At 45.9% G+C, this 20,881-nt stretch overlaps 6 protein-coding genes across 6 annotated transcripts; 3 read left to right on the forward strand and 3 right to left on the reverse strand.

The window, feature by feature from the left end:
* Positions 1 to 763: 763 nt before the first annotated feature.
* On the reverse strand, positions 764 to 3,727 carry F5Y00DRAFT_271128 (uncharacterized protein; the record flags this gene model as incomplete). The annotated part of the gene is made up of 4 exons (XM_048012739.1): positions 764 to 3,115; positions 3,177 to 3,375; positions 3,441 to 3,594; positions 3,662 to 3,727. 4 exons carry the CDS (start codon positions 3,725 to 3,727, stop codon positions 952 to 954), a joined length of 2,583 nt encoding a protein of 860 aa, XP_047863325.1. The 3' UTR covers positions 764 to 951.
* A 5,532-nt stretch (positions 3,728 to 9,259) lies between these two features.
* F5Y00DRAFT_271136 (uncharacterized protein) lies at positions 9,260 to 9,849 on the reverse strand. The gene has a single exon (XM_048012740.1). The coding sequence runs from the start codon at positions 9,723 to 9,725 to the stop codon at positions 9,369 to 9,371; it is 357 nt and encodes a 118-aa protein (XP_047863326.1). The 5' UTR covers positions 9,726 to 9,849; the 3' UTR covers positions 9,260 to 9,368.
* Positions 9,850 to 10,284: 435 nt separating this feature from the next.
* F5Y00DRAFT_241368 (tubulin-domain-containing protein) lies at positions 10,285 to 12,158 on the reverse strand. The gene is made up of 4 exons (XM_048008363.1): positions 12,069 to 12,158; positions 11,970 to 12,010; positions 10,783 to 11,891; positions 10,285 to 10,726 (listed from the first exon to the last, which is right to left on the reverse strand). The coding sequence occupies exons 1-4, from the start codon at positions 12,074 to 12,076 to the stop codon at positions 10,496 to 10,498; spliced, it is 1,389 nt and encodes a 462-aa protein (XP_047863327.1). The 5' UTR covers positions 12,077 to 12,158; the 3' UTR covers positions 10,285 to 10,495.
* Positions 12,159 to 13,101: 943 nt separating this feature from the next.
* Positions 13,102 to 15,158, forward strand: F5Y00DRAFT_241369 (uncharacterized protein). Its single transcript, XM_048008364.1, has 2 exons — positions 13,102 to 14,146; positions 14,224 to 15,158. The coding sequence occupies exons 1-2, from the start codon at positions 13,545 to 13,547 to the stop codon at positions 14,957 to 14,959; spliced, it is 1,338 nt and encodes a 445-aa protein (XP_047863328.1). The 5' UTR covers positions 13,102 to 13,544; the 3' UTR covers positions 14,960 to 15,158.
* A 1,064-nt stretch (positions 15,159 to 16,222) lies between these two features.
* On the forward strand, positions 16,223 to 18,441 carry F5Y00DRAFT_118254 (WD40 repeat-like protein). Its single transcript, XM_048003999.1, has 4 exons — positions 16,223 to 16,802; positions 16,868 to 17,325; positions 17,386 to 18,253; positions 18,345 to 18,441. The coding sequence occupies exons 1-3, from the start codon at positions 16,545 to 16,547 to the stop codon at positions 17,741 to 17,743; spliced, it is 1,074 nt and encodes a 357-aa protein (XP_047863329.1). The 5' UTR covers positions 16,223 to 16,544; the 3' UTR covers positions 17,744 to 18,253; positions 18,345 to 18,441.
* Positions 18,442 to 18,671: 230 nt separating this feature from the next.
* F5Y00DRAFT_253970 (HET-domain-containing protein) lies at positions 18,672 to 20,734 on the forward strand (the record flags this gene model as incomplete). Its single annotated transcript, XM_048010114.1, has 2 exons — positions 18,672 to 19,343; positions 19,409 to 20,734. 2 exons carry the CDS (start codon positions 18,672 to 18,674, stop codon positions 20,732 to 20,734), a joined length of 1,998 nt encoding a protein of 665 aa, XP_047863330.1.
* Positions 20,735 to 20,881: the final 147 nt, after the last annotated feature.

Consider the following 20,881-nt stretch of genomic DNA (forward strand, 5'->3'; position numbering starts at 1 on the left):
GCTTCTCAAGTTTCCTAAGCTTTTAACCTAAGCTAAACATAGGATAAAGGTAACAATGCTACCTATCTATCAAGCTCTGGTATTATACCTGTCATAGCCAAACAGCCGAGGCTACAGCTCTAATTTGTCTAGCCACATAACCTTACATATGTATATGCGCTCCCTTAAGCCTTAGCGCTCGAATCCGTGTGGCTAGTAGTACTAAATCAAGGTAAACAGAAGTCAACCGATCACGGCGAACGAAGACAACATCAGGTTTACAAGACTCATTACATTCACTATTAACCTAGCATTATCCACACCTATATACAACAGTCTCCACCATGCCATCTCATCGTCGCGGCTAACCCGAGGTTTCGGCCAAAAATCTAAATTTGCTCGTGTCCAGCAGTGACTTAAGCATGCAAGATGTTGCTAGGAGTTTCTCCGAGATGCATTGTTGCCCACGTCGAATTCTGCCGTCAAGCTCGGGGTTTTTTATCCACCCAACAGTTGTTCTCCTAAAACGTGCTTTGCTGGCCTATCGTCTCATGATAGCCGGATCCTCTGATCCTGTCATAGAAGAGTACAAGTAAGAGAGATAATTCTCTATAGTCCAAGATCTATTAAAAGACCTCGGAACGTCTCAACGAGTTTTGTTATTGCATTGCTTTTGCGGATGTCTTTGATAAGGTGACGCAGCATAACGCCATACATTAGGTGAGAAAACGCAAAAGAGATTCAGCACCCTTTCAGACTACCAGGCGGAAATCGAAGACGACATCCGAGATTCTTATTGAGGCGTTAGGAAAAAGAAAGGAAAGAAACGGATGACCAGAGCCCAAATATGGTCCGTAAGCTCAAACTAGTAGTAGACGACTTCATAAGCACGTGGAGATGTGTGCTTGAAATTCGCAACTCAAAGTATGAGAGATGTCAAGAACTCTCGGGGAAAACGACTAATCGAATGCATCAAAGACGTTGTAGATCATCCAACTCGAGCGTCGCAAGTCGCGTCGTGATGCCCGAAAGGGAACTCAAGTCGCCTGTTGCGGTTCGTCCGTGACTCGGTACTGGGGAGTTACGACGGCTCTCCGTATCGGCGTGGCTCGATGTATTGTGCGACTGATTCGCCCAACGAGAGGAACTAATGCCGTGAACCGTCGGCGTACGGTCTATAGAAGCATTCGTCTCCCGCGTTGGGTTGGTACGTGGCACGAGGACTGCACCAGTCCGTATGGTAGACGCCGATGAGTTGCTCATTGCGTACGTCGAGGTATTGGCCTCTGGCTGGACTAATTTAACGGCGTCTCTATTGTGGTCCCTTAATAGAGCCAAAAATCTGTTAGTTTTTTCTACCGTTTCCTCTTCAGCCTCTTCAGGTTGTTGCTCTATATCAATAAGTTTCTCTTCCGGTACAGGGCATTGCTTTTCATGCACAGGTTGAGTATCTTCCGAATGCCCTTTCATTGAGCATGAAGTCTTTGGGACGAAGGTATTTTTGCTTGTAAATGGCTGCTGCGTTCCCAGGTGTTCGGTCACTCTGTAGAAATATTGGTTAAAGCGGAGAATTCTAGGGTGGCAGGGGCACGCATATTGTCGCAGCATCATCATCTCGCCGACCGAGCGAATAATCGGAGCGTTTCCATGTAGGATATTCGCATATACAACTGCAATTGTCTTTCTCTGCTCATCTTGATTCAGGTCACCGAATTCATCATATCGCTTAAGCTGCATCATCGCAACCTGCATTGCTGCTTGTTTAGCGAGTGCTAACGGCGATGAATTCTGAGCCCACGTGAGGTATTCCAAAAGGCTGCGGCTTATTTTGATCATATGCCTATAGTCTCTAGTCGTTAGGAAAGAAAGCACGCGAAGGGAATCTTGAGACATGTCCACTCCAACTGTAATCGCTTCGATCGCCGCGACATCCTGCTCGAGTTGTGAGGTGGAAATAACCGTAGCCGTACTGAAGCTAATACTATGCTGTGTCGTAACTGACGGCGAAATAGTCTGAGATCGGGCGATCATAGAGAATGTGTCTCTGGTGGGCGCCGCGATTACGGGCTCTCCCTGGAGACTAGCTGACTCGGCATCGCCTATAGACTTAACCATCGACTTTTTATGAGAATTTAGATCGATGAGATCTAAAGGAGATTTCGAACTCTTAAGGGACTCTGGAGAATTAAGATCAATTAAATCTTCATTCGTAATCTCCGTGCTTGGGGTAGGCTTTGGGGATGTAGGCTTAGGAGGTGTAGAAGCCACGGTGTCGACTCTGGCCCGGCAAGTTTCAGGTACTTGATTCTTCGGAGCTTGTCCGTCTGTCTTCTTCGAATCCTTGCTGTCCGTATCAATTTCTGGCTGGGGTGCGAATTCGGATTTACTCATTTCCATGAGGATTGGTATGAGCGAACTCTCCTGTTGCTTCCGACAAGAATTAACTACTTCTTCGAACTCCTGCGCGGCTGGAATACTGCCGAATCGTATCTGACTAGATCGCACTTCGGAAGCCTCATTATCTCGTCGTCGAAGATGAACGCTGCTTCCGTATTGGAACGGTTGCAAGCAGAGACGAATATCGCCTCTCGTCGCTCTACCGTTGTTGATACTCAAACTCCAGACAACGACACCACTCGGCCTTTCATGGAGAGAAACTTGACCAGGACTAAATGCATCCTGTCCAACGACAAGCATAATAGTAACATCTTCGTCTCTGAATATAACTCGATCTGGTTTAAGCGCCGCGGTTTGGATCAAGTTTCCACCGGAAGTTTCACCATTGTGATCAGGCGTATTGTGGGCGGGTCCGGCTGGTCGTCTCTGATGCGGGAGCAGAGTATTCTCCTGCTGATGGGGCATGAGAGAAGGTTGTAGCCGCAGCGGAGCGCCACGTCCTAATCCGCCTAGAGTATCAAGTTGCTGCGATCTCGCCTGGACCGGTGTACCGCGCCCAGTGCCAGGTACATTGGATATAGGGGTGATGCGAATTGGGTTACCAGCTTGTTCTGCTCGTTTAGAGTCCCATCGTCTCACCTCGGCCCCAGGTGGTACAATACCACCAAGCGAAGTTTCTCTATGTCCCGGCTGAAGGGGTTGAGAGGAGTTTTTTGGCTTCCTGGAATAACCGGGATTCCTAGCATCGAATTAGCCTACCTAGATTACATATCAATTTTACAGGATGGGAGGCGACGTACAGTGGATTATATATCAGAGTGTGTTCCTTAGAAGTAAAGGTTGAAGGCCGGCTATTGTAGCCAACAGCATTCCCACTGCCCCCGAGTCCTGGTTTCGTTGCAGCTCGGTTTAGGCGGTGGGCATTTCCGTCATCGAGCGAGTCAAGACCTTTTACCGCATGATAATCAGAGTCGTTGAACACACCTTCATTAAATGCATCTACCGCAATTTATTAGTATTGTATCAAGCCGCGGATATGAGAATATATTATGGAAATAACTTACTCCTCCAGCCTGCAGCTGGATCATCTACAGAAGGGCGTTCCTCGCGTTGCGTCGAGAGCGGACGACGGTTTACTTGGAAGGTCTGACGGCCTCGACGCCGATCTTCATCGCCATCTCTAGCAAGTTCTTCGAGACGACTATTTCCGAGATCACTCTATTAATAACCAGAGTTAGCATATCTCCTTTTCGGGTCTTAAATAGACAAGTTAGGGAAGACTTGCCATCATAGCGTCCATGATGCGCCGATCCGCCTCTCGCTGGGACGGATCCGCCGATGAATCACCCATCGTGAGTGATTAATAAGTAAAGTCCGTATTGGACACGAGGAGTATACACTAAAGGAAGGAGATCAACGCGATCTATGGCTGAATTCTGGATTGCCTTGTCCAATGCGATATTGAAAAGGGACACGGCGTAAACAGTTACCCGGCGACCTTAACTAATCCTCAACTAAAACGTTGTACGAACGTAGGTAGGAAGGTAGGAGACCAAGGTTTGCCTCAAGTCAGAACCAAAAATGGGGCCTTGACAGCGAATAGCGTTGGTTAATATGACCTGAGACGGGATTGTCGTGTTGAAACTCAGTTCCAGAGGAAACTCGAGTAAAGGTTGAGGATCTCGTACATAAGAGGTATGTATCTAAAGCAGGGATGAAGAAGGTAAATACCTGAGGTAGAGCAAGTGGGAGGGGGGAGTGGTAAGGATTAAATACCTAATGTGTGTGAATAAAATAATAAAGGCAGGAAGGAAAGTAAGAAGGAAGAAAAGTAAGAAGGAAGAAAAGTAAGAAGGAAGGAAGGAAGAGCTGTAGTTTTCAGGAGTTCCAGTCAAGTGCAGTCCGAAAGGAAGCAACTTCCCTTATCACCACCTGAAGTAAACCGGGTCCAAGGTGAAAATTCGTTCACGTTCACGTTCACGTAGAATTCACGTCTATCACTGCGGATACCAAAAGTGGCAGTAGACCTGGTGCTTAGGTAGGTATGAGGTTGATGCCCGTACTATTCGGAAACGTTCCAAAGGAAATACTGATGTGAACACCCTAGGACTAGTCAGATTAGCTGCATAAACTACAGTTTGTTGTTATTTGAACGCGACGGACAGGTTGGCGTAAGTTAGGTTAAGGGTTGGTTTATAACCATCACCGAGGCTGGGAAGGGTGCCAGAACGAGCTCATGTTTAGGTATGGTTGTTACCCAAATAACAAACAAAGTAGGAAATGTGCCTGAGTGCATACCTCTTTACCTCCTTGATATGCACTGGAGGTCGAGTTACTTAAGATACTCCTTAGTAACGGAGATCTAAGAGATGTCTAAACGTGGAGAGGAAGTTTTTTTTGGTTCAGTTGGTGTGTTTATGCAGTATGTGGTGGCAAAGGGAAACCAAGAAGCGAAGATGAGAACCAAAAGAAACGAAATGCGATTACAATACCGCCTATTCTCATGCACGATAAGATTCAACGTTATCTGGGATAACCTGTGTGTTTTAGGCGTGTAGCCTACCGATGTGTTGATAGTATGTCGGCGCTGTGTTTCTATGGCATTCTTTCATGCACGTCTAGCAATCATCTTCTGAAGTTATCAAGGTAACCTTCGAAAAAATAGGATAAATGGTAATAATTTTAGCTTAATTGCAATTATATTCTTCCTATGACCTACTGTTAAGGATGTATGTAATACTTGATCTTTTCCGTTGCATTTAGTTATTATGTAAATATAAAAGACTCATATTAGGCAATAGGTAAGTAGTGATGGGAAATCTAGATATATATACCTAGAGTGTTCAAGACATAATGGACTAGATTTACTGGGTAGATATGTGTTTCAAAGGGTGAATGTCCAACCCAATAATGTAGAGTCTGATTCTAGCGGTAATAAGTGCCGGCCTACCAGGGTATACATTTGGGAGGCTGATGGCCAAAGACACATAGTTATCTTCAGTGGCAATTAATTAGTCTCGCGCTGACAAGTAGGGCTGCACTTGATCCAAATTGCCTTTTATAAAGATGAGTGAAGCCTGATCTATTAATGAAGCATGGAAGAACATTAAGCCAATCCTCACATATACCAAGCTTCACAGTTCATAAAGGGAATTATGCTTGTACTAAACTAATTGTCAGAGTGGGCAGTTTAATAACTTTTATATGGCTCTTTATAGGTACCTATGCTTTATTAAGTTGCGAGTTGCAGACCAAAGGGGTAGCTTTGGGGCGTAACTACTACAATTTGGGCATGAAAGAAGTTCCGTAGCTACTAAAATGGAGCAACGAGCTCTAGGGGATGGGATATTGACTAGTCCCGTTCCATATCCTCTAGCCCTCAAATGATTCCTCAGCAAGTATGATTCTAGCACAGATAATGGGTGAAATGAGCGTGATATGATTCAGTATATGTAGGTAGCTATGATGCTGCGCTTAATAATGAGTCAAAAACACACTGAGGATGAAAAGGGATGAAAAATAGGAAACTAATTTACATGAAATTGCTCGAGTACTATATCCGTTACCATACTCCGGCTTCATCCTAACCAAAGGGTACCGAATCATTACATAGGGCATCTTAAGAAACCCCCTTAAACCAGGCCCGATTCACCCTGTTTTTGACGACCCCACGGTCTCGAAATCCTTCTTCTCATACTCGCCTTCTCCTGATCCGGCCCCGACTTATTCTCTCCGACTGGCCTTGCCGTCTTATCCACTTCACTCAGCTTGCTCTTAGAGCGCCTGTGATCCTCTGCCACCGTATTATGGGAATGGTTTTCTCGCACCGTGGCTAAGCTCTTGAGGACGCCAAAATACCAGAGGCACAGCACTACTAGGAAAATAGTGACAACTAACGATACGACCTCTGCCACAACTTCAACTCGTCAGCTTAGTAAAAAGCTTAGGGGACTCAATACTTACCAAACCATGTCGCAACATACATCGTGGTATACGCGGTGGTCGAGTCCTTTCCGTTTCCTCCGTCTATTTGGTATTGGCTTTTCAGGAGGCCCTCTAGGGGTAGGGCGAATAGGCTTGTCATGAAGGCTAGTGGCGCAAATATAATCGTGACAACTGTAAATCCAATGACAGCGGCGCTGAGAATCAACCCGGTGCGAGCGTCCCTTATACTGGCGTACGTCCTCTTCATGTTTAGCTGGCTCTGAATCAAGTTCTCGATCCTCTCTGCATCTCTATCAATCTTGGCAGCCCGTTTTTGGGACCTATCAACATATTCAGCAGATCGTCGCAACTCCGCCCAATTTCTCTCTTCCATATATTCATCAATCTGGTCTAGATTATCACATTCTTCTTTATACCTAGTATCGTCAATTAAACAATTTATGATTTCTTTTTGTCGATCCAAGATTTCCTGTATCATAACCAATTCCTCTCTGACGTCGGCAATTCTATGCATGAAATCGCGCTCTTTCTTAATATCCTCAGGTAGCAATTGCTTGGTTGGATCTGTATACGCCTCGACGTCCGACAGAATTCGGACTACAGCAATCTCGAAGATATCAAGGGGCGATGGAAACTTTCCACCGGCTTGCGGTTTGTCGAATTTCCGAACGTGATGGCCTATTATAGACGCAGCTTGAAGTGTAGGATAAAACCATGGATTTAACCTATCCGTTTCCTTAACTGTGTCCTCAAAGCTCTCTGATCCGCCTTCCGAGTAAGCAGTTAAAATGTGGTCCCCAGATCTCCACAACCACAGTTGAGACACCATCAGAATAGGTCTTGTATTGTCATCAACCTGAATGCCATCGAGTGTTTCTACGCACTCTCTGGAAACCACCTGGTCATTATTTCGATGTGCAAGCGCTTCGGTAGAGAGGGCTGAGTAATAGGACTCGTCTAGTGTTTGCTCCACCTGTACTACACTCTGGGCGAAGTTACTAGGTATAACTGATCTCACCTGAAGAGTCTCTTCCCTTGACTGTATGTAATTGTTTCTGGTCCGAAGTACGAGACAAGGGAACTGTATTTATTAGCATTGCAAAATTTCAATACGTGGGCGGGTGCGTACCACAATAGACATATACGGAGGCTCGGGTTCAAGGTAGAATGACTCGTACGATGGTTGACGGCAGCGAAGCTTCGGATTATTAGAGGCGGGCGTAGCCCCTAGAAACCACGAACGATACGCGTATGTTTTTTCTATATCAATCATTCTATTCCATTGTTCAAGTTCCCGGAGAACAGCCTTGAGTATATTAGCTACTAATTCCCCGGAATCTTCGTTATTAAAACGTACGAAGATTATGATGCCCTATCAATATTAGAATACCTAAAGTTATCAAACGCTCTACTAAAGACTTACGTTCATCCACGGAATATGACACCAGCTGAAGGAGTGGTCATCTGGGGGGTCGAAAACAAGGCTCAGCATATCCAACCGCTTGGTCCGTATACCTGAATTGTCGCCCCGAGAGCGATAAAAGTACACATTCATCAAACGTGGGTATAATTGGCGTAGCTTCCAAAATGCGAAAAGCAGCACACAACTCTTCCCGTCACGCTTGTCCGTATCGATTATTTCTATCGGCATTTTATCGTCTCCATTTCTGATTTCAGCGTTGACGCCCATTCTAAGTAGGTCTTTGATATGATAGAACAGATTTTGCTTTGCCGCATAGTGTAAGGGAGACCATTTCTTCTCATCCAAGTAATTTATGTGCTCTATAGTAAAGCAGTCATGCTTCGATAAATACTCCCATAATTCGTAGTCCAGGTCCAGTGAATATGCATAGAATATAGCAGATCTACCAAAGATATCCCGACGTGTCAGGTCCGCGTTTTCTTCTTCGACAATAAATTCGACAATTGGTAAACAGTTCAAACAAATAGCGAATCGAACAAGGCGGTCTATATCGAGGCTCACGCCCAATATGCGGCATTTCTGGATTATCGATTTCACCTGTTCTGGTGTCCACAAAGAATTGATTTCTTCCACTTTCGTAAATGTTAGATTGCCATTATTTATTTATAATTGCGATTGACGTAGGCACCTACGAAGCTCTTGTTTTTGTTGCTCTGTCACCGATCCTGTTTGTGATTGATCTTCTGAAGAACCACCCGCAGATGGCGGGATATCCTCTATGCGGACATCTGAAAGGCAGATTGGAAATAATATATCCTTGCCGCTGAAAGATATCAAACCGGCATGTGTTTCTGTCGATGATTTGGCCATTCCCTTTTCCTTGTCCCGCAGTCCCGGTGAGAGGTAGGCTAGTTGAATGTGATTTCTCTTCTTAAATATACGGTATAATAAAGTATTGGCATTTTGGGCAGAGTGGGAAAAACGCTGTGCGTCGTGGTCAGGGCTTCCCTTCTTAATCTCTTCCACTGGTCGGATATAACCGCTGCTGAAAGCTACAACGATATGACTGGAGAGCTTATCGCCCAATCAGTTTGAAGCAACTTACAAAACTTGAAACTCTTGTGATTCCCTAGATTATGGTGACATCGTTGTTGTATTAATTATTGTTTAGGATTACAGAATTAGGATCAGGTAGCTATTGTTTACATATGTGTAGATGCAGGCAGTGACTGCCTCATTACAACTGCAATGAGAACCAAAGCAAAGATAAGCTCGTAATTAAAAGTAAGTTGTCAGGTTGGTTAGGGTTGTTAAGTAACTTCGATTCGGTTATTTCCGAATTCCAGGATTCTCTTCAAGTATTGTTGAATTGTTGAATTAACTGTTTGCAGTGACATGGACTCGAGAAAGCCTCACGTAGATTACTCTTCATAGCAGTCAATTATTGACTACCTATCTAAGTAGCCGACCGATGCCAAGCTATTATGCAACTTAATGCAACGCACATATACGTATGCGTATCTATGTCATTCATCCGTACCTAGGTAGATAACACCTCTCCTTCGCGGAGATTATTCCTCCCTATATTGTACAACCATATCCCGATAAAACATCTCATCATATCCTATTCTTCATCCCCTTTACTCGACACGCGATCTTTAGGAGGTATATGCTTCAACTTCTTCCTGGGCCCCTTGGCATCCTTAGGCGGCCTCTCCAGGTCATCCTTGCCCTGGCGGCCCACGCCGCTTAAGTCGACCTCCACCTCCTTGCTTGCGGGCTGGCGCAGTCCCGATGTAGAGGCTTCGCCGTAAGAAATATCGTCCTCCACGCGGCCGGAGCCGACGGCGACGGGGCGGGCGTCGGCCGTGTTCCAGTCTGGGGAGACGGGGGGCTCCTCAGGTAGAGGGAGCTTGGATTTGACATTCTCGATTTTTTCCTCGACTTTGTCGTCGACTTTGTCTTCCTTTGATTGACTCATTTCTATCGTGGTAATGTTAGTTTAATAAGCTGTTCTCATGTTGTGAAGCTAGGTCCATTTGTTATAACTTGGCTAGGGGAACTTACTGTCTGATAGTATGTGATGAAGATAATGTGTAAATTCAGTTGTATGTATTGATCGTGTGATGGGAAGTGTCGTTGAATTTAGTTGGTGTTTCTTATGTGGTTATAATGATGGAAGAGAATGAAAAAGAATCGACTGTTGGACCCTGATGCTTTAATATGTACGTCAGTTGTACATATGTATGATATCGTCTACATAGGAGGCTTTGGTCCGGTGGAGCAGAAGCTATCCTGACGTCATTCGAGGGCTTCTACATATATACATAAGATAGGTTCAAGAGTTGACGTCACAATAGTCAATCTTAAACTCTTACGGTATCATGCACGTGTAGATGTACCGATTCAGAACCCGCCTATTCAGCCCCAAAGGCTCGCCTGTCCAGGAACGGTTGATTCAGCGGGTCTTCCCGCAGACGACGACGTAATCGACTAAACAAACGAGAGGCTGAAATTGAAGCGGAATATGCAAATCTAAAGGATTCTCAATATTTCTAAATTATCAAGAGGGGGACACTGCAGTGTCGGGTAATGGTCTACCATCATATCAACATTCCAACGTCATACCAGGAACGCCTAAACACCACGTTGATATCCCTTACCAATCTTGCGACACAAAACCACTGGCCATGCTTTTCAATGCGACATGATCTCATAATTTCTGCTTCTTCCTACAAAGCAACATCTTCGTCACGCAACTCTTTTGTCCGTCTCTGCAGATGTCGCCTTCTCCCCTTCGTCGGGGTTCAGATAATTCGCATCTTCAGCTGCCTCGTACTCAGCAATCAGATCCGTCACTACTTCCCTGGCCTCGTCGAATTCGTGGAAGTTCTCCGAGAAGGGTGCTGTCTTCTTGTAACTATCTATGAATGCGTTGCGCTTCCGCATACCATCGTATTGGCGAACAATCCGTTTAAATAGCTATGAGATTGTTAATTGATAGACTGTTGCTGAAATGTGTACTTTAAGAAACTTACGGTTGCGATGCTGGTGTGGTTAGCCAGCATCAGACCACTAACTCGATGGCTCATCGGGATATATGGACTGCGTTTTGTTAGAGCGACCTGTATACTTGCCGGGCCCCACGGTATAAATGTTGCTAATCGTCGTTCGCGAATACGTAGTAGACTCTTGTGGACATCTGTTGGGTCAACCTCGCCTTGGATGACATTGAGAATAGAAATGTAGCAACTCTTCTTCCCTGGTATAGTTGAGACCATACGATTCTTAGGTTGTAATAGTCGTCTCATAACATCAAGTACGGTGGTTTTCCGGACGGTCTTGGCTTGTTCAACTTGATCTCCGGTGAAGGGAGTATATGCCGTCATCAAGAAATGGCAGCGAGGCGTAGGAATTAACGATGCCAGAATGCTAACGAGATCATTGTGCATGTAACCGGGGTATCTCAACGTTGTTGTACTGGCTGACATGACTGTTGAGACCAGTTGATTGGTTTGTTGGAATGACGGCTCCTGAACGTGTAGCCTGTCTGCCGCAATATGAGATAAAGCTCCATTATCTAAAACTACGACCGAGTCGGCATTTTGTGTCAATCGCCTCATGGAGAGAAGACTATTATATGGGTGAACGACAACGTCTCCCGAATTTGTGGTATCGGGGAACACTGAGTACGTCTGGATGATCTTTTTGGGGAACCTGTCGTTCATCCGTTCCAGGAGAAAAGAACCTAGACCGGAACCTGTACCACCAGCAATGGAATGAAGCAGCATGAAACCCTCAAGGGAATCACTGCCATCTGCTTCGCGCTCTATCATCTCCATGATCTCCTCGTGGACGGCCTCACCGGTCTGATATCCATCACCCCAGTTGTTCCCTGCGCCAATGCCACTTTTACCAACGTAGAAGTTCTCTGGGTTGTAGATGTTTCTGTAAGGGCCGGTTTGTATACCATTGATGACGCGGGGTTCGAGATCTATTAGAATTGCTCGAGGAATATATCTCGTATCGTCACTCTGGTAGTAGAAGACGTCCTTGCGATCACCACCCTCTGTGGCAAAGTCTTCAAGGTTGCCGTCTTGATTGATACCGTGTTCCTGGCATAGCTGCTGCCAAAACTGGCTACCGACTTGGGCGTGTCAGCATATGCGCCCTAGCTGCAAGAACTGTTTTCTCTTTTCGGGGATTCTGAATGGGCATCACTCACTGCTGTTGCCGCACTGGCCCGCCTGAATCGTGATAATTTCTCTGAAAAGTAGTGTTAGATTTGTATAAGCTTTATCGGGTTTATTTTCAGCTCGTTTACCTGGGCATTATCGCGACATATATTTTATGGTTATGTTAAGTTCGTAGACTGATGCTGCGAAATAAATGCTCTCTTATCAAATGCTCCCTTGCAGCTTAAGATATTTGATAACGGGTTGTCTTATCAACGCGTAGCGCGTTTTAGGTACCTAAGTGCTCGAATTTGGCGGGGTTGCACCTAGAACACGGATAACCCTCCAAACTCGTTTGTCGTACAAGCACTATGTGTAATATCGTTATAACCGTATATCTCTCCACCCATCATCTTATAAAACCTATAGGTTAATACCTATAATCTTGAAATCTACACTTTTTTATAACTAATCACTACATTTACTTGAGTGACTGTTATAAATTATAAGCCGTCTAATGGGTTGGTTAAAATTTAGTTTGTATCTAGGTAATAATGGTATAATGGTATGACAATTCGAGCATAACCATTATCAGTTTGGCTCCATAGCAACTCGGAGAATTAACCGAGAGGTAGGTATTTCCTCATATGAAACGTTGAAACAATTGAACAATTGAAACATTTTAGAATCGATCTCAAACAAGAGGAACTCAGCTTCACAATATATAATATCTACCTACTAATCAAATACCAACATCTTGAGCCTTACATGGCTTCACCCGGCATGAAATATCGAGGTATGGCCCCGTTATGATTATGCTATCCAATGATAAAGCTACCTAATGGACCAGCAGATCTCTTAAAGCTGCGTCACAAAACAGTACCTACATAAATGTATGCGTGTGATAAGCTTCGGACCCCGACTTATTGGTTCCTTTTGCAATGCAGCTATTGATAGGTGACATAAAAGTACAATACATACAGGCATGTGTAACAGGTACATGAACTTACCTGCCCGTTCTAAAGGTTAAATGGGTAACAAGCGCAGCTTAGCTTGGGCGGGAACTAACCTGCATGCATATAAGGTTAGGTACCTACCTACATAAGGTACCTATATGAGGTATTGTACATAATACATATATGTAGGTATTCCGTATTGTACATACCTCATATGAGTTTCTCACGATCCTACGCACATACCTAATGTATTGTACACTTACACACACCGTTCCTCCATTTTCACATTCGCTCCATCTTCCGATCTACTTCGTAATACCCAAATCTTTATATATCCCCATTAAACGTCATTTACCTAATGTACATCATGTCGAATCCATAATTCATCTAATTGGGACGCATTACTATCTCTTAGTAATTCGTTAAATTACCTTCATATGCATTTGTATGCATTTGCTCTCTCCACATCCAATTAAACCAAGCGAATTTTGCAATCCAGATAGGGGGAAGCGGCTTATACGAATCGAGGCCGTCTTGTCGGGGGCCTTGTCGTGTCGCGCAACGCGCTAATCTTAGACTTACCACGGCGCAACCTTCGAAGGGTGGGAGCCACACGCCCACGCCTACACCCACGTTCACGGCCACGCTTACGCTTACGCTCGGTCAACCATGCAGAGATCTGCTACTTCGACGCCGACGCCGACGCAAAATGCGACTCCTTTCTTTTCTACCAATATCTGGGGGAACAGTAGCGCCAATTCGAACCCCAACCCACAGTCGCAATCGAGCCAAGGTGGTCGTAGCTCCAGCAGATCGCGCCCCGGTACCAGTTCGGGTGACAAAGATAAGGACAAAGAAAGGGAATCTAACGTCTTGACTAAAGACCGCGATCGCAAACCTTCTTTTGGGCGCAGACCATCCTTTTCTTCCCCCTCCAAGGGAAAAAGACGGGGAAGTTCGGCCAATGCGGGAACAGGAACTGGAGGTCAGATCAGAACCGACGCTGCTATACCACCCGCTATCCCCCCTGATTTTGCGCTTGCTGCCGCCGCCAGGTTGGCAAAGGAACCCGATATAGTACCGTCGCCTGCATCGACCGATTCCTTTTCTAAGATGATAGCCCGCACGGCGCCAACGACTATGAATGGCTACTATCCCGCTTCTACTACAACTTCTCCCCCTTTAACTCAACACGAGGTCCCCTCGATTCACCAGCATATCCACGAAGTCGCCAATAAAAGAATATCAACTTTAGATTATCTACGTAAAGCGTATGTTCCTAGAAGAGGTTATTCCTCTTTTTGTTTCGTTATGTCTCTTTGATCAGAAAGCTGATAATCTGTGCTAGTCACGAGGGTCGCATCTACTGGTTCAACACGTTGCTCTTCGACAAGCCCGACCTGGCACGTATGCCTTATTTCGACAGCCGTAAGCTGGCTTATCGTGCTACCAACTATCTCCTGCTTGGACTTTCACTACCGGCCGTCATAGACCTCAACTCGGGCACGCCGCTCGAGTTTCTTCGCTCTCTCAACACCCTACTCGCCGAGTTTGAATCCTACCAGCAAATCCATACCGAGAATGGCGTGAACACAAGCTCACTTTCCCGCGCCCGCATACCAAGTATGTTCCGTCGAGGACCTGGTGGAAGAGGCCGGAGGCAGTCAGGTGCTACTGATTTGTATACGGAAACTAGCAACAATAGCTTAGCTAGCGGCTCGGCCGTGAACTCGATGCCTACGAGCGTTATCAACTTCGGGCTTGGTGGTGAGGGCAACGACCTTGTGCCTGGAGAGGAGTACACTCACCTCTTAACGCCGAACCTTCCTTTCGATCCCGACTTTTTTGAGACGTTCGCCACACTATGCGACGTATTAATCGATTGCTACTCGAGGCTTATGTCCCTTCTTCCTACGGCGAAAGACTGTACTCCTATCATTGCGGAGCTGTTTACCAAAGCTGACGCCAAGGTACGCAAGATTATCATCCAGGGCGTGGTTAAAGAATTTGAAGATTCCAGCCGGACGGGCTTGAAACAGGAGATTGCTAGTGTGGGCAAGGTGGTCCTTGGTGGCTTGATATGATGAGGATATTCGCGTATATACCTACCTTATATGCGCAATAGTGGGTTTGCGTTTTTTGGCTTGGTTGCTGTCCTGGTGTTTTTAGGATCACTTTCGGTTGAGGATACCAAATAGCATGGGTTACAGGGCACAATGGCGTTCAAGTCTTTAAATGGGATATTATGCACATAATGATCACTAGTATACTACAATGTCTAACCATGACGAGTATATAAATATAATTAGACAGCAATGTCTAACATAATGACCGAGACTATCATGTATCCTAGACTACTACATCTCTAGAACCAACCTTATACAAAAAGTGAGAATAATGTCCATCAGATACCATAACGCATTTTAGTCGTCAACGAACTAACCATGGGCTAGCCTCAGTGCTTGACTCTAATACTGGTTCTCATCACATGAACTTCACATTCGGTAGACAATTGGATTGCCAAGATCCTATACATAACCTTCAATCCAGAACGGTATAGACGGAGGAAAGGCTTCCCACGAAGCCCAGAGTTTGGGTTGTCTAGTAGTTCATCATGAAGGGAACCCCCTCGCACCAAGAATAAGCCCCATCGAGTAACCGAGCAACGTCCTCAAGGAAGAAGCAGGGCAATCGCATAACTATCAATCTCGACAACAGGGGATCTGCACCTATCCTTCGTGCCCCCATCTGCCTAATCCACGGCCAACTGTCATCGACAAGCTCCCAAGCACTTGGACACCGAACCGCCCAACCAAGAGCGCGGACTCATATCTTCGTCCATAAGGTCTCAAGGCCAGGCAAGACGGGCCAGCACGCTGAGAAAACGAGCGATGTAGCGACAGGCGGGGCGAATCATAACAGAACAAGGGACAGACAGGGAGACATAAGCCGCTGTGCTTCTATGGCGGCGCGTTTCCGCTTTCCTTCAGAAAGAAGGATGTCCGGGGACTTTCTCCCAAAGCATTGTAGAAGAGGAGACGATCAATCATAGATCAAAAGTCTCTGTATGTGGCTTCGATAGCGATTTGTTGGGCGAGGGGGTTGTAGAAGAAGGAAGAAAATTTTATGAAAAAGCTGGTCCGGAAAAAAAGTTTTAAGGTTTGCATCTTTTGCACATGACTAAGCAACTAAGACAGTGGAGTCGGGCTAGTAAAAAATATTATCCAATCATATGTGGACCTCGTCGAAGCTCTGACAACATAATGTGTAGCTGGTGACCTGTAGCTTTTAGTTGGTTACCTAGTGAAGGTTAGGTGGGCTTCAGCAGGTTGGCAGGTTCCAGCACGCGTTAAACTTCACGTCCATGTCAAAAACGCTTCATCTTCCATTTCGCATTCCGCATTCCGCATCCTGCATAACAATAACGGCGCATCAAAACACCGTACCCTTATACGTACTAATTTCTATACAATCTACTTCTACTTAGTACCGGTGCAGATTTCCCAGCGGTTCGCCTTAAGCTTTCGAAGCTATTATTGTTTATTCCGAAGGGCAGCCTCGTGCTGTATCCTGTATAGCCGTCGCCGCCATATTTACCAACCGCCAATCTTCAAGAAGTACCAGCATTACATATCTATACGGCTGTAACGGCCAGCATCGCAATTCGATATGTCGGGACTCTTCGGAAGCAGCTCTGCTGCATCGTCTTCTGGTAACACGATTGGCGACTTAAAGAACGATGTTGCCCTTACGAATCCCCCAAGTGACACAATCTCAGACCTCGCCTTTTCTCCTACCTCAGACATCTTGGCCGTCTCAAGCTGGGACAAGAAGGTCCGTATATATCAGATTGCTGCCAATGGTTCTAGTGAAGGGAAGCATATGTATGAACACGAGGCCCCTGTTCTCAGCATAGACTTTTCCAAAGTAAGTTGATTATATTCCTAATATTATTATACTTATGGAATATCGTGTATTAATGCATGTCTTAGGATGGCAACAAAATTGTGTCTGCCGGTGCCGACAAGCAGGCTAAAGTCTGCGACCTACAGACCCTCCAGACGGCGCAGGTAGCCGCGCACGAGCAGACCGTCCGATGCGCACGCTTCTTCGAGCTACCCAACTCGAACGGTCCAATGCTCGTGACGGGCTCGTGGGATAAGACCATCAAATACTGGGACCTACGACAAAGTACGCCCGTCGGATCTGTCACTTGCCAAGAACGTGTATATTCCATGGATGTGCGTAATTCGCTACTAGTAGTCGGCACTGCGGACCGCTACATCAACGTCGTCAACCTCCAGGACCCCCTTAATTTTTATAAGACACTTCAGAGCCCCCTTAAGTGGCAGACTCGCGTAGTTAGCTGTTTTACAGATGCTAGCGGGTTTGCTGTTGGCAGTATCGAGGGTCGTTGCGCCATCCAATATGTGGAAGAGAAGGACGCGAGGTACGTCGCCAATTTTTAAAAGGTACCCTCTCTATTTGGTAGATTACTAACGTACGATAGCTCCAATTTCTCATTCAAATGTCACCGCGATCCGCCTCAGGGTAACACGACGCAGGTATACGCCGTCAACGACATCTCATTCCATCCGCAGCATGGAACGTTCAGTACAGCCGGTAGCGACGGCACGTTCCACTTCTGGGACAAAGATGCGAAACACCGGCTGAAAGGATACCCCTCGGTAGGGGGTAGCATCACGGCGACGACGTTCAATTCGGGAGGCACCATCTTTGCGTACGCGGTCGGATACGACTGGAGTAAAGGTTACATGGGTAATAGCCAGAACTACCCCAATAAGGTCATGCTACACCCCGTCCAGGGAGACGAATGCAAGCCTCGCGCGACCATCAAGAAGCGGTAGAGCGCCTATGGCTCAGGGTGACCTAAGGTGCGCGTGCTGGATAAACAAGGCGATTGGAATATGGAGGAGTAATCATGGTAGGTCAGGAAGAAGGCAGCAGCTATTGGCATGTCGTCGTGGCTGCTACTTGCCCACGCATATATCCAACAGATTGGTTTGCCGAGTAGGCGGATAATCAGAATGTGGCTTATACGGGCCCCGAGTCTGCCTCGCAGGAAGCGGAAAGGGAAAAAAAAAGAATAAGAGATGTTGTAGGAATATAGCTACCGTATACGGTAGAGGGCAGAGAGGAGAGGGCTGGCGGACGACACGATACCATGTGACTTTATCTACGTAGGTAGACAGGCAGATAGAGAATACGCCCTTGTTAATGCATAGTACCTAGGTACTCACCAGTTCTCTGCGGAATGTTGTGGAGGCGGCAGTAGGAACGACACGATGGGAGGACACGATGGGAGAGGTGGGCGCGCCAGTCTTCTTAGGTCCACCCAATAGAAGGTATCCATACCGGTTCGTATTATTCCAGTACATCTTCTCATTTGTCTCCCCGGGCACGCCCCTCTTATGTCCATCGGAAATAGATTTTAACTTACACGCCCAGGTAAGCACCTAAGATTCAACGCCTCATAGGTCTCAGCCCTCCAACGTGGTCCAATGGGATACTTGACGAACTATGTGCGATACGACACGGCAGCGGGGTTCTAGACAGGCGGTTTTGGCAGCAAATAAGCGTTTGGACAAGATCCAGTCTCAATGAGATCTTGTTCCCCGTCAGTCAAGAGTCGCAAAAACTACACCATCGATTATTTCGAAGCGAACTTCATAAGTACTGCCGAATACGATGGAGCAGCCAGACAAGACGGTCGCAAGGCAGCCTCAGTTGCTCAACAAGAGTTTAAAGAAGATTAAAATGGATATGAATATGAATATGACATTCTGGCGCTTATCTTCTCCCGACCCATCTGTCTGTCCTCGCTGTCAGAAAGTGCCATGGCAGAAATTAACAAACCCGAAATACAACGAAAAAGGACCAATCATGATGTTGCCCGAATCCCACGAGCAACTCAAATCTTCAAACTGCCGTATCTGCCGCCTTCTTGCGGACACCAAGACTCCGTCATTAGATGGAAAAGATTGTGAACTAAGACTAACCCCAGCTCTTTATCATTTATGCAAACCGAAATGGTCGACAGACATCCGCGATAGCAGCAACCTCATAATCGTTAGCTATAATCCTGAATCCCCAATCCAGGTATCTCGACCCGGCCAAGTTTTCAAGTATGGGTTCCAGCGTATAGATCCTGATACTGTTTCATTTCAAAAGCTGCAGGAATGTGTGTTGTATTGCCACCAGAATCATGCTGATATTTGTACTCGACCAACCCTTGCGCCAGCGTCTCGCTTCCGAGTGATTGATTGCAACCACTCGAAACAAATAGTTGTTTCCGCACCTATGGCATGCAAATATGCGGCTCTTTCATATGTTTGGGGTAGTAATCCACATGGTATTCTTCTCGGAAACAAATACTCACAGGTGGTTATCGATGCCATCAAAGTCACCATATCGATGAAACTTCGATACCTTTGGGTCGACCGCCATGTAAGTTACACCCTCACACTTTCTATATAGCGGATAAATCTAATTTATAAACTCCGATATGATAGTGCATTAACCAGAACGACGAAGCAGACAAGAGCTATCAAATATCTCAGATGGGCAATATTTATGCGAATGCAGAAATCACAATCATTGCTGCTGCAGGGACGGACCCTACCTACGGTCTTCCCGGAATAAGCAGACCCCGAAAACAACAATCAAGCGAAGTCATCAATGGCGTAATCATCCTGGGGGGATTACCTCATCCCGGCGATCAACTGAAGGAGTCCGCTTGGGCAAGTCGTGGTTGGACATATCAAGAAGGGTTCTTATCACCAAGAAGACTTATCTTCACCGATTATGAAGTATCGTACCTCTGCGATGCAACGTGCCTAGCCGAGCATTACAAAATCCCAATAGACATGATATTGGAAAGTTCCATTTATTCTTGCCAGCCATTTATGCTGCCTCAATTCAAAGATCCCTGGTCCATAGATGAAGATAACATCAGTATAGTCCACCAGGTGATAATGGAATACAGCCGGAGACAACTGGGCTACCCTGCAGATGCATTGCGTGCCATGAGCGGCGTTATACAGCTCCTGGAATTGAAAGGCATTGTTTTTATTTGGGGAGTTGCCATATATGAAAGAGTACCTATGATATACTGGTACCATAACCATCCAACGAAAAGACGCCCTAACTTCCCTAGCTGGTCATTCCTTGGCTGGGATGGCCCCATTGAAGTGCGCCGCTACATGACCCGGCGCGAAGAGGTACCATTCAAAGTATCGTTAGGGGATAGAGAAAATTTGATTTTCGACATAAATCTCATAGCTGCCACCAAACTGAAGGGACTTGGGGAAAATGCACCTCGGTATTTGCACTTAACAGGCTTTGTAGTTGATCTACCACTTGAAAACATCCAGCAGACAGAGCCAGTGCAGAACCTAGGCCGAAAGATTATCTACCACCACACTGCCGTATCTGTGCGGGATACAGCACCCTGCAGCGGAGTATATGCGTCTCTAAAGATATGCCCTGGCCTTCGCATCCTAGCTAAAGCTGATATTGATGAGAGCAATTTTACGACGTGCCCCGTGGTCGGATTCCTCCTTGCATCGAGTCCGGAACCGGTTTATTTATTTCATGAATCTATATCTAGGGCGGACTTCTTGTTATTAAGACATAACGGCACATATTACGAAAGGATTGGCTATTTATCGTGGCGATTAAAACTACCGTTGGGGTCCACGCAGATATATCTAACTTATGACTATAGATATCCCGTATATTTTATTGTGTCTGATGATGTATCAGATGAAATAACGATTCCTGACAAGAGGCCATTATGGCTGGAGGAAGCTGAAAAGAAGACCGTTGTGGTAGGATAACTTTAGAAAGTATCAGGTACCTAAGTTTTAAAGGCACAAATATCACTACAATACTATGCCAAATAGTAATGGAAAGGTCATCTGCAGGCTGATGTTTGGGGATGACGATAGACGACGTCGATGTGAGGCCAATAATTATATCCCGTC

This window comes from Daldinia vernicosa, assembly GCF_022497035.1.
Source record: "Daldinia vernicosa strain CBS 139.73 unplaced genomic scaffold F5Y00scaffold_34, whole genome shotgun sequence".
Taxonomy (NCBI): domain Eukaryota; kingdom Fungi; phylum Ascomycota; class Sordariomycetes; order Xylariales; family Hypoxylaceae; genus Daldinia; species Daldinia vernicosa.

Bases quoted from the DNA above. Each gene is read 5' to 3' on its own strand.
- F5Y00DRAFT_241369 (XM_048008364.1), top strand. From the start codon at position 13,545: ATGCAGAGATCTGCTACTTCGACGCCGACGCCGACGCAAAATGCGACT. The intron at 14,147-14,223 runs GTATGTTCCTAG...AATCTGTGCTAG, and splicing joins TTAGATTATCTACGTAAAGC to TCACGAGGGTCGCATCTACT.
- F5Y00DRAFT_241368 (XM_048008363.1), bottom strand. The intron at 11,892-11,969 runs GTGAGTGATGCC...GACACGCCCAAG, and splicing joins GGGCCAGTGCGGCAACAGCA to TCGGTAGCCAGTTTTGGCAG. The intron at 10,727-10,782 runs GTAAGTTTCTTA...ACAATCTCATAG, and splicing joins ACCACACCAGCATCGCAACC to CTATTTAAACGGATTGTTCG.
- F5Y00DRAFT_118254 (XM_048003999.1), top strand. From the start codon at position 16,545: ATGTCGGGACTCTTCGGAAGCAGCTCTGCTGCATCGTCTTCTGGTAAC. The intron at 16,803-16,867 runs GTAAGTTGATTA...TGCATGTCTTAG, and splicing joins TCAGCATAGACTTTTCCAAA to GATGGCAACAAAATTGTGTC. The intron at 17,326-17,385 runs GTACGTCGCCAA...AACGTACGATAG, and splicing joins GTGGAAGAGAAGGACGCGAG to CTCCAATTTCTCATTCAAAT.
- F5Y00DRAFT_271136 (XM_048012740.1), bottom strand. From the start codon at position 9,725: ATGAGTCAATCAAAGGAAGACAAAGTCGACGACAAAGTCGAGGAAAAA.